The sequence below is a fragment of the Sus scrofa genome, chromosome 12, assembly GCF_054392235.1.
Source record: "Sus scrofa isolate SSC_HxYL_T2T_F1_AM1 chromosome 12, Sscrofa_HxYL_maternal_Yorkshire_Landrace_v2.0, whole genome shotgun sequence".
NCBI classification, from domain to species: Eukaryota; Metazoa; Chordata; class Mammalia; order Artiodactyla; family Suidae; genus Sus; species Sus scrofa.
The window spans coordinates 39,052,014-39,064,109 of NC_139394.1; the positions used below are offsets into that span (position 1 = coordinate 39,052,014).

General features: G+C 37.1%; 2 protein-coding genes across 7 annotated transcripts in view; both read right to left on the bottom strand.

The window, feature by feature from the left end:
• Nucleotides 1-11,214, bottom strand: part of RNF43 (ring finger protein 43) — a 67,526-nt gene extending 56,312 nt beyond the window's left edge. The window contains exons 1-3 of one of the 6 annotated variants that reach the window (XM_084984968.1): nucleotides 10,844-11,214; nucleotides 5,964-6,146; nucleotides 4,187-4,818 (exon numbers count right to left, since the gene is read on the bottom strand). In XM_084984968.1, the coding sequence (XP_084841094.1) occupies nucleotides 4,187-4,435 (249 nt within the window). In that variant the 5' untranslated portion in view covers nucleotides 4,436-4,818; nucleotides 5,964-6,146; nucleotides 10,844-11,214. The other 5 variants (XM_084984967.1, XM_084984966.1, XM_084984965.1 and 2 more) reach the window with 5 other exon arrangements.
• Nucleotides 10,834-12,096, bottom strand: part of HSF5 (heat shock transcription factor 5) — a 45,846-nt gene continuing 44,583 nt past the window's right edge. The window contains exon 6 of the mRNA XM_003131648.4: nucleotides 10,834-11,653. Coding sequence (XP_003131696.1) covers nucleotides 11,583-11,653 — 71 coding nt within the window. The 3' untranslated portion in view covers nucleotides 10,834-11,582. The remainder of the gene's footprint in view (nucleotides 11,654-12,096) is intronic.

Genomic DNA, 12,096 nt, shown 5'->3' on the forward strand with positions numbered 1-12,096 from the left:
AAAAGGCAAAGATGGGATAACTTCACGTTGACTAATAGGCAAATGAAGGGGCCAGCGGAGGCAACATGCAACAGCTACTGGCCAGATGCTAAATGACCACAGCTCCCACTGTAGGCCTGAAGCCTCAGGGCAGTACATTCTAATCTTGATCATAACTTTAACCTGGAGTCTGAGAAAATCCAGGACAACCAGCTGAGCAGGAAGAGTGTGACAGTTAAAAAAATCAGTGACCTCTCTTGTGCCACACTAAGATCCTCTTGCTCTTTTGCTTTGAGAAGAAAGAAAGTTAATTTTGAGTTGTCCCCTCTATAAGCAACATATATTAATAAGGAGCAAGAATTGGGAAAGAAAACAGGACTGTAATCGTTTTCAGAAGTGGCAGCAACAATATTACGTAGAAATAATATAAGTAAACGTTTGATAAGAGATAAACCAGAAAACCAGACAATTAGACAATGCAGAAGCTCCAGCACATTTTCCATCTTCAATGGTATAAACCAGGAGAAAAAGAATATCTTTAATGAAAAGTCAAAATGTTAAGAATAATATATAATCACTATCATTTAGTCCTCTTTATTAGTCACTGCCAAGTAACTAGGAGATCAGGAAAGTTTCCTTGACATGAGGGTTTTTCTTTTTTCTTTTTGGTCTTCCACATTCTCTTTTTTTTTTAATTGAGATATAACTGACATGTAACACTGTATATTAGTTTTAGGTGTGCAACATGATTTGATTCATATACATATTGTGAAATGATCATCACAATAAGCTTAGTCAACATCTATCATGACTCACAGTTACAAAATTTTTTTGGACATGGATTTCTGATGGCTGGTTAGGGAAATACTGAGGCAGAATAGTGGTGGAAGGTTATGCTAAATATAAAAATGAAATGGAAAACAAAGATTTTAAAAGTAGAAGGAAATCAGAGGAGAGGGAGAGGCAGGACTTTGGCAAACGTAGGGGAAACCAAAGAAGCAGACACTTTATAAAGACAATGGCAAACCTGCACAGGGATCTGAAATGATATGGCAATGCAAAGACGCAGCTCTTGGACAAAACAGGAAGGAAAGCAAGATAATTTGGTCAGGGCTAAGATGGGTTGTTATGAAATGGAAAAGAGAAGACATGAGAAATGACAGGAATACAGCAAAGGCAACATTTCCTCGTCTATTTTGACTTTCTTCTAGTACTTTAAAAAGAATATTATAACTTAAGACTCTGAACATATCTTATAAAATGGATATGACTGTTGGTAAAGAGAAGCCTAAGCACAAAGAGTGAGGAATAAGAATTGGGACAAAAATTCACCAGTGCCTGGTCTTGTACACACGGCCATGAGATGAAGTTGCAACAAGCAAAATTATTTTAGAGATGGTTCTGCGTTCTACTTTATTATTAAGCAAACTGGGGTACACTGTCAGAGGAGGTCTCTCTTTGTCTAAGGGAAACTGAAATTGCAATATCGATGAAAATCCAGTTAATCCAGAAAATCCAGTTGGTCTTTATGAAAAGGTACATACCCCCAAATAAGTGAGCAAAATGTAAAGAAATGTCAGTTTTCCTTGGAAATTCCAGAAATGTAAAGAAATGTCAAATTTCCTTGGAAATTCCAGAAACCGCAACGTTTTTATTATTTTTTTTTAAATCATCGCTCTAACATTACATTTCCCAATGCATAGCATGCCCAATTTTACCAAGACCTGACCGGATCTTTGAAGATAATCAAACTTAACAGGCAGCTAGAATAATTCATAGGTAGAAGGATACAAAAAATTATCCAAAATTCCTCAAAGCCAACAGAGAGGATTGCCTTTAGGTTTGTAACATTGAGTACAGAAAGCTAAAATGCAGCAATGTATAAGCTCTAGGACATTTAAACAGAACTTCAGTTGAGTGGAAGGCTTGGTTAACCACAGTTGAGTAAACCTGAGTTGCAATGTAATCTGATAAGGAACAAACAGCATGGATTCTAGAAGTGCAAACCATGTGTCCCTAACATGCTAGACTTCTTTGAAAGAGTTAATCAAATAGTGGATAAAAGAGAACTGATGCATATCATTCAAAAGGTTGTTTTTTTTTTTTTCCTTTTAAATAACGTCTCTCCTAAGAGGTTATTAAGAAGATTTAGGAATTACTGTGGATTAAACATTGATAAATAGATAACAAGCCAGGACTGATACTGAAAGTCTCCAGAGATTAATACTAGGCTAGCACACTAATTTATTAATGACCTAGAAGAAGCTGTATGGACAGGAAAGGTGAAGAAAGGCTGAAAATTGCCAATGACCCAAACTTGAAGGCCTTGCTAAATAACAGATACAATTAGATCCTGTCTTCACAAAGTAAAGACTCAATACTTAAAGTACACCGATAGACTCAAAGTTAACAGTATTTTTAAAAAAGGATTAAGCAACACTTAATAGAATGAGAAAAAGCAAAATAAGAGAAGATATGATAAAGACTGACAAGACTGGCAAAGCAAATGCCAGCTAGTGTCTCTTATATACCTTATATACATTTTCCTTTAATGAAAACACAAAAACTTTATGTAGAGCTTTATGACAATAGAAGACAACAAATTTAAGTTAAAGGAGGACATGATTTTCTGCAGCATATAATTAACCCATTGAACATGTTGCCACAGGACATTAAGAAGGCACAAAGCTTAGTATGGCTCCCAAAGACCTCGGAGATACCAAAATACGGCTCTATAGTGAAATCATTTAGGGCAAAAATTAAAACGGAGCCCATACCTCATGCTCCAGGGAATTAACTAGCCAAGGTCAGGAAGGAAGTTTCCTTTCCAATTGTTATATTCAAAATGATTTATAGTTTCAACTTTCAAATATTCCTAATTCTATCCTCGAGTTCAAATTAAGTAAACAGACTCTTATGCAAAAATTCTTACACTATTTTTTCCAGACATATTCTTTTTGCCTGTTTATTTTTCAAAATAACAGAGCCTTCCTTTGCACCCAATTTTTCTTCCACTTCACTTAGCTCAGCTTCAAAATATTGCCGAAGAAGTGACCATGAAGAACCACTAGGTCATATACGTAAAAATCTGTGTTTGGAAAAGAGAGTTCTATAATTTGCTAAATTTCCTCACCTTTTTTTTCTCTGAGTGGACAAAATTTTTAAACTTAAATTCATACATTTTGGTTCTGCTCATGTCACAAAATAAAAATCTGAGCTTGCTAGGATCAATCATATTTAACAACATTTTCACCTGTGTCCAAGAACTACAGCAAGGAGAGTCCTTTTATAAAGTGAATTTTAATCAATAAGCAAAAGAATTTTATGGGATAAGACAGGAGAATGCCACATTAAAAAGGTAGAGCCCTCCAGGCTCTATCTTCGCCATGGGGAATGAGCAATTCAGCTATGAAATGCTACGGCCTCGGTCAGTTCATAAATTAAGCACATAAAGAATAGGCTATGAATGAGTTATAGGCAAAATGCACAACCTGAAAGCTGAAGAAACTGTGTCTGACAATTTCTGTGCGTCCATAAAAAAAAGGGATGTTACATTTAAAGTTTTTTGAAAATAATAAAAATATGTATAGACAAGACCAAAGGGATCGGGAGCCAGGTTTACACCTTGTGTCCATTTTGTAATCCAGTCCTCTCCATTTTGGGCTGAGCAATAGGGTGCCACACGTGGTATAAGGCCAGCCGTAGCATTCAAGCATGACTGAATTTTAAAAGTGACACAGTGATCAAATATGCTCCAAGGGCATTCTAGAATTTCAGAGTGCTACTGACCATTAACATCAGCTTCCTTAGTGCTCACTTCAAATCTAAACAGGATATAAAGTACAATCCTTGAGTCAATTAAACACAAGCCCATACAGTTCATCTACTCTCTAAAAAAGTAGTGTCCAGAATATATCACTTGCAAAGAATGGTCTGATGATGTAATACAATGTAATACCAATAAGGCAATGTAATACCAGAATTAAAGATAAACAAACAGATGATCTTATATAGGATTTCTATGTTTCTCCTCAAGTATAAAATAAGAATTTGCTTTAGAAGGCCAATAAGGTAATATGCCTAATAAGATGCAACGAATAGAAAGTTAAGCAGCAGAATCCCTTGTAGAGAATTTGGTTTGGGAGACAAAAGAAGAAAGGTGTATTTCAAACAGATGGAAAGTGAAAAATAATAAAGTCATCCTTACCTGCATTAATTTTCCTTCTGCTGGAGTTATTTCAGCAACACCAGCAAACACACCTTCCAAAGTGAGATTCAGTTTTCCTGAGGGGTCCATTTTCAAGGGGATCACTCTGATAATAGCTTTCTGCTCGGCTGATCTTTCAGACTCCACCGCTGCCAGGACCAGTCCTGGGCGTCCAAAGCCTGCCTGCAGGGTAGCCATCAGCAGCCAGGGCCAGAGGGCAGCCAGCTGTAGCTGGTGGCCACCACTCATGCTACCAGCTGCAGCAATGCACTTCGGCCAGACATACTGCTTCCACTAGCTAAGACCAAATGCAGGTTCTCAGATCCAGACAAACGGAGGAAAAGAAATGTATGCTTCAGTTTCAGAAAGCCGGGTTGTTGTTTTGGCCCTTCCTTTCTCTAAAGCATATTCCCAAGAACAGGTGGCATTCCTGATCTGGCAGGGAAGAAGGTATTTTCAGCCTACTTCTGCTTCAGGTATGTCATTTTCTCCCATCTTCACTGTTTAGTACAGGCATCACCACTTCTCTTTGGAATTTCCAACTTTGCTTGAGGTTGACGGTCACATCTTGAATTTTTATTATGTCAAATCTGTTGGTGCTGGTCTTCCATATGCATCAAATTCTGGAGCCACTAAACCCAATGTTAATGAACAAAACAAGGCAAAGTAAACGACTAAGGCCATGCATCAAAGGTAAGAGTGAAAAACTCCAGCTCAGAAAATGAAGAGTGGTCTTTTTAAGTTTTTTGTCAAATAGTAAAAGACCAAAGGTTTGTCAATGGTAAAATTTGTCAATGGTAAAAGACTATAGATGACAGGAGAATTTTTGTCAATGGTAAAAGACTAAAGATCACAAGAGAATTTTTTTTGTTAAATGGGAAAGGAGAGGTGACAATATTTCAGGCTACACCTTGAGAGATGTCCAAAGATGCTACTACATGTACTTATAAAAGTTTCAACATTCAACTGTATTTCAGTATAGCCAAAGTTTCAGGCCCACTGAACTTCTAATACTTTTCAGGAACTTAAATATACTATGATTTTTTAAAATATTCTATTTAAATTTGCCTATAAATTAGGTGGTAATTTATACATCTTCATATATTCACTGGATAAACCTGAGCATCACAACCTTTTCCAACTTTCATAATTAGAAGAATATTTGAACAGCTTAGCTTTCCAATTATTTTTCCCAGTTGAAATTCGTATTTCTGTCTTTATTTTCCTTTCTCTCTTAGGGATTCCGGCTTTTATTCTCCTGCTTGAGAATGCCAAGCACCTTGATTTCCCATGAGATGCTTTTGCAAACGACTTTATTATCCAGATCTTATAATCTGTAATTTTCTAGGTCCATAAGTAAAACAAAGGGCTATTCCTAACACGTTTTCAAATTCCTTGAGGGGGTGGGGAATAAAAGATAGGGGAGTAGGGAGGTGATCAGTCTACAGGCGCTTAAGTAGAACACCCTGAAAAAGTAAAAATAAACCTGAGTAGAGTAGATCTGTGCTATTTCTAGGCACACTTGAGAATTTGGGTCTTTGTACAAACAAAATCTTATTCTAAAATTTCAAAATGTGCACCCTTAAGTAAATATAAATGCACTTCAACCACAAAGCCCACTGTGCTCAGAGGTCAAGTTAAAAAATCTTATTAAGTCTTCAGAATAAGTGCTGAAAAGCCAAGCAACTGAACATGAACCTGTTATACAGATGCTTTTTCTTTTGCTGAGGCAGAGGGAGGGGAGGGAAAAAAAGAATTTCAAAAGAAATCTGCAAACCTGTTGCGCTGTCGGGCCCACTGGAATCCACGGGGGTGAAACAAATTCAATTATGCTTTTATAGATCCTGCTCAAAATAAGGTTTCAACTGCTTAACCAAGTACAGCTCATTCTTCCACCTTCTCACTCTGCAACCAAACCAAGTGCCCCACACTGCAGGTAGTTGCCGAGAAATTCCGCAGCCTGAAAAAATAATCCATGCAGGTCAAAGGCAGAAACTTACTCCAAGGTTAGAGCTACTGTCCCCAAGAACTCTAAAAACACTTATGGAGGATCCAAAACCATTTCTGAAATCTCCTTTCTAACAAAAGTCCTTTTTCTCCCCGAACAGCATATAAAAATGATCAAATCTTGAAAGAGAAAAGAAGCAAAGTAGCAAATACATCAGCAACAATTCACTACCAGGAACACAGAAAATCCCAGAGGGAGAAGGCAATATCTTTGTATCATGGATAGACTTGGAAAGTTCGGAAGGATTCGAGTGCTTCCCTTCCAGAAAGACAATTCTGGATCAACTCCCTAGAGGAGGAAGCCTGTGGTTTGTAATTGGTGTTCTAGCTCTGACTCCCTCCCCTGGGACTGCAATCACGCTCTCTACCTGCTGACACAAAGTGAGGGTGGAGCAGCTAGAGGCAGCCACCCCCAGCCCGCCCCGCCTCCTCCTGGATGGCTGGGGCACGGTGCACGCACACTTACTTAACCAGACACGTTCCTGCGCGCTCGCTTTCCTCTCAGCTCCTCTACTCCCTCTATTGAGCCACAGCCAAACTGCATCTAGTTCAACCCTCAGCACCTTTCCCTGAGGAAGCAGGCTACCACGGGAAAATCAGGGCCCCTCCAACAGATACATAAGCAGATTCTGCACCCAAGAGACTTAGCTGGCGGTACGAGGAACTAAAGAGAAGGAAAAAAAAAAAAAAAGAAAAGAAAACCCAGAAGATAAAACAATGGACACAAGGTTTGATAAATATAAGTTCAAGGGGACTTCTGCTCTTTCCGGGTTTTAGTGTGGATAAATGCCCAAAGCCAGAATAAAGTGATCTTGTGCTATAGTTCTTACTGATTTATTGCTGTCTTATGTCTGCTACTCTGGCAAGAACTCTGTCCATTTTATGCATAGCTTTTCTTCAGCCCTTACAAATTTAAATTCGGTAGCTCTTTTCTAAACTGTGCCAGTACCAAGCTTTTAGATTAGGTGATGTCAGAGGTCTGGAATCTGTTATTTTCTCCTCACATCCTTGAGAGGTGAAATAATACTATGGGTTAGACTTGGACCTTCAATGAGACTGCAAGTAAGTCTATGCCATAAATACAAAGGGGTAAAATATATTAACAAGAAGACTACAGGCAAAAAGAAAAGTAATTTTTGGCTAATTACCACATTCACGAACATTAGAAATAATGCAAAAGTTTCCAATATATAAAGTAATAAATACGTTTTTAAAATCTGAATTTTCAAATTTACCAAATTACATGTGATTGTGGCCAGACATTTTATTTGTGATCTGCTGCCAATAATCTTTCCAAATTGTACAAATGAACAACAATGCGAATGTAGTTAACACTACACTTAAAAACGATTAAGATTGATGTCACGAGCTTATTGCGGTAAAAAAGCACAGTTAAAATTGTGGTAAGAAGCACATAAGAGAAAATTTAAAATAATTTTTAATTTGTACAAAAGAACTGTACAAATTGATTACCTTTAAAATGTGGAGAATAATAATTGTATTGTAGGCCTAATGTAAAGATGAAATGACAGGCGTTCCTACGGTGGCTCAGTGGTTAACGAATCTCATTAGCAACCATGAGGACACAGGTTTGATCCCCGGCCTCCCTCAGTGAGTTAAGTATCCAGCATTGCCGTCAGCTATGTAGATTGAAGCTACAGCTCTGATTTGACCCCCAGCCTGGGAACCTCCATATGCCATGGGTGCAGCCCTAAAAAGACAAAATAAATAAATAAAGATGAAATGACATAATGCCTCTGAAAGCAGAAAGTATGAGTGACCTATTCGCCTTGAGAATTTTTTCCCTGAAGAGGGTTTATGGTCTAATTCAAAAAGGTACATGTACCTCAATGTTCATAGCAGCACCATTTACAACAGCCAAGACACAGAAGCAGACGAAATGGCCACTGACAGATGAATGGATAAAGAAGTCCTATTGTATAGCACAGGGAACTATATTCAGTATCTTGTATTAAACTATAATGGAAAAAAACCTTAAAATACATACACACACACACACACACACACAAATATATCACTTTGCTGCATACCAGAAATTAACACATTAAAATCAACTATACTTCAATCAAAACAAATTAATAAAAGAAATTTTTGAAGATGGTTTATGGGGATAGTTTTGGCATTTTAGGCCTAATAGCACCTAGAGCAGAGAGATAAATTCTAAAGTAAATTCTTAATTTAGCACTTTTTCTTTATTGGTTAGACCTTAAGAACATAATGCAAGTATAGACCTTTTATAGCTCCTTTCCTAAAGAACAGGAATAGATCTAATTCTTCTGGAGAAAAATTTTCAAGGTCTGCTATGGTTTTATATTTTTATTTTATATAAGCCACATAAGAGCACAGCATAAATAATGCAAAATACACATAATCATGTATCTGGATTAATGTAAAAATATCTTTAAACAAAAAGTAACCTACTAATTGACATTGCCTCACCTATTCCTGCTTGACACTTGCAAAGGAATAAAGACACCCAAACCTAAGAGTTAATGCAGACACTTAGTTGAAAGGAAGAAAATACAGATGTGGTTGCCCTCTCTTGAAGAAACTCTGAGATCTGAGGATGATGATAATACATTATCATGAGTCTGGATACCTTGAGCTACTCAGGATCCAATCAAATAGCTCTGTAGAGCTTAGTTCACTCATATATGGTGTTTATTTACACAGTATTGACAAACAAAGTCACCAGATTTGATAAACAAGAGAAATTATCCTCTGGCAGATTGACAGACCACAGCTTCTACAGAGACATCACAAAGATGCCATCGCTACATAAGATGCTCATCTCACCGACGTTTACCACCTAACCTTACACAGGAGACAGATCACCCTTCGGATCTACCTTTGCATCTGGATTGACTAAAGTTACCCAAGACCTCGATCCTTTTCCAAAAAACTAGGTTTCTATAAACATGTCCAAGAATTGTCCTTATCCTTAATGGTATTTTAAGGACTCACTCTCTATTCAAGTGCAAATTAAAAAGCTCAGGACTTTTTTTTTTTTAAGTCAGATTCTTTGAAAAACAGAGCACATTCTCTTTGGAACGCTACTATTATGATTAATAGTCCTAATGACTGAGGTTTCTATTGATCACTAATCAGACAGTAAAAACAAGCAAGACAACAAGTCTAGTTGAAACACTCACTTTATTGTTGACTGATTGGAATTTATCGTGCTTAAGGTGCTCAAATACCGAGGCGCTAGTCAGGAACCTTGTTAGCATGTGTCAGACCCTACTGGCTAATTCACACAAAGATTTTATTTTATCTTTTGCCACTTTGCCCAAGTCAGTAATGATAGCTTTAGTTGATAGGTAGCAGGCATGTGAGTATAGCAGGAGATCCAGCTCCTTGGTCTGTTGTATTCATATATTAAAAAAAAAAAAAAAAGTTTGGAAAGCTGATAAAGGCATTTCATTAATTAAGCCTTAAAATGACTGAAACCAAATCCATGCCAAGGTTCCTGCTTGACACATGTTCTTCGAAAGGTCTTGTCTCTTTCAACATATACAAAGCCAAGAAAGGCATATCTAAGGAAAGGAATATCACCTACATAGTATATCAGCTTTTCAATATGACAGAGAAAAGGCAAAGTTCCTTCATTTAGAAACTGTGTCTCCTCTTCAAGCACTCTGCCAAAATACACAGTCTGACCAAAAGATGTAGGAATCTTGATAATCTGCTTATCTTTTAAATCTTGCTAATAAAGATGAATAAATGCTCATCACATGGACATCAACTAGTTTAATCAAATGGACCAGAACCTATTTTCATATCTAAACTGAGCCACTGCAGACCAACACAGAGCTCATCCTTTTCCAAAAAAAATACTATCTCTGTAATACTTCTCAGGCCTGACATCATTGAGAAGGCACAATGCAATTTAAGAAATGAATTATTACACCCACCCTCACCAGAATAGTACATATGTCCTATCACTAAGTGCCTTTCCTTTTTCATTAGTTTCACATTCCTAGGCTTTCCTTTTGTTTCTGCAGTGCTTATTAGGAAAACTGAGGCAGAATCCAATAGGAAAGTTCTAGTCAATTTAAAAAAACTTTAAATCACAAAGTTCTTTCTGTCATTGGATGAGCAAGTGAGGACTCAACCACAGAAACTGGACATCCAAGATACCTCTCCTAAAAACCAGTCCCACAGTCCTACTACTTGAATGTAGGATCCTAAAGAGGGGATAAGATAAAAATGTTATAGTCTATCCCACTATCCAAAATTCTCTCAGAAGCTTAAACCATATGTAAATTATTAAAAACATCAGAGGTATGGCATACATAACTTCCTGGTAGATGACTACTAATTAGTTTCTCCCCAAATTTGCACTCAATATCGTTTATAGATGAGAATTTATACTTACTGAATGTAAAAATCTAAAATAAGAAAACTGTGTTAATCTCTTAATGCTTCTTTCACACATTGTATATTTCCCCTTCAAAATAAAAAATGCTACATACGCATCCTTTATCCTTCTCTCCTGCCATATTAATACAAATTTAAAGCTTTAAAACTTTTAATCTACCAGCATTTATAAATACAATTACGTTAAACAAGTTAAATATTTTTCTTTAGAAGATATATCAAATAAGTGATATATTAACAAAAGCTTACCATTTATGATAATATATCATTAAAATTAAAGAAAGATACGAAAATAGAAGAATGCTCCCATTAATATAAAAGAATCAGGGGCTGTTGAGTGTGATGGATGGTCCGAGTCCGGATGCCTTGTTCTTGAAACAGAATGCTGGGTTAGGAAGTAAGAGCGTTTCCTGGTTAATCACTTAGAAAATTAGCTCCTTCCCAGAGTTTCTTCCCTGGAATTCCTGACCCATTTAGACCTGTGATCTTGGTGACCTCACATGCCTTTGTTTCTCACACCATCTTCTCTAAAAGGATCACACTGCGACTTGAAGCAGACAGACTGAACTCCTCACTGGAGTTGTGCTGACTTCAGTTTGAAAGCGGCAAGATGACAAGTCAGCACACCCACACGACTATTCTCCAGTACCATAGATGCAGCTGTTTTAGATGTTTCTTGACTGTAACAGAAGGCCAGGACTTTTCATTTGAAAGGGATCTAGGCAGCAAAGAAAAACAAACAAACAAACAAAAAAAAAAAAACGCTGCTAGATGTTTAGTAGTTTGTCAAGGTAAATAATCTGAACCAAACAGCTGTAGTAAATACCAAATTCCCAATTCTCAATTAATGAAATTCTCAATTAACAAAACAAAAATTCTTTTTTTTTTCCTTAACAGAACTGAAAAAAATCCCAAGAGTGTGTCATGTGCAAGGCTAGTCTGCCTCCAGCTACAGCTAGTGCACAATGTCACATATGTCATCCATTCCTCACTCTTTTAATTCTTCCTCCTTTGGAAAGTGCTCCTGCTTGCAGGCCACATCCACAAGCAGATGAAGATCTAGAAAGAAAAGAGATTGTTTACTCACTCTTAGTCTCTCAAATTGTAGAGTGTGATAGACAAGTTTTTTAATTTAATTTTTATTTTATATTGGGGTATAGTTCATTTATAATGTCGTGTTATTTTCAGGTGTACAGCAAAGTGAATCAGTTAAACATATGCATATACCCATTCTTTTTCATATTTTTTTCCCATATACGTGATTATAGAATAATGAGTTCCCATCGTGGCTCAACAGGAACGAACCCAACTAGGATCCATGAGGATGTGGATTTGATTCCCGGCCTTGCTCAGTGTGTTAAGGATCCGGCATTGCTGTGAGCTATGGTACAGGTCACAGATGCAGCTTGGACCTTGCATTGCTATGGCTGTGGTGTAGCTCCGATTCAAGCCCTAACCTGGGAACTTCCATATGCCGCAGGTGTGGCCCTAAAAAGCAAAAA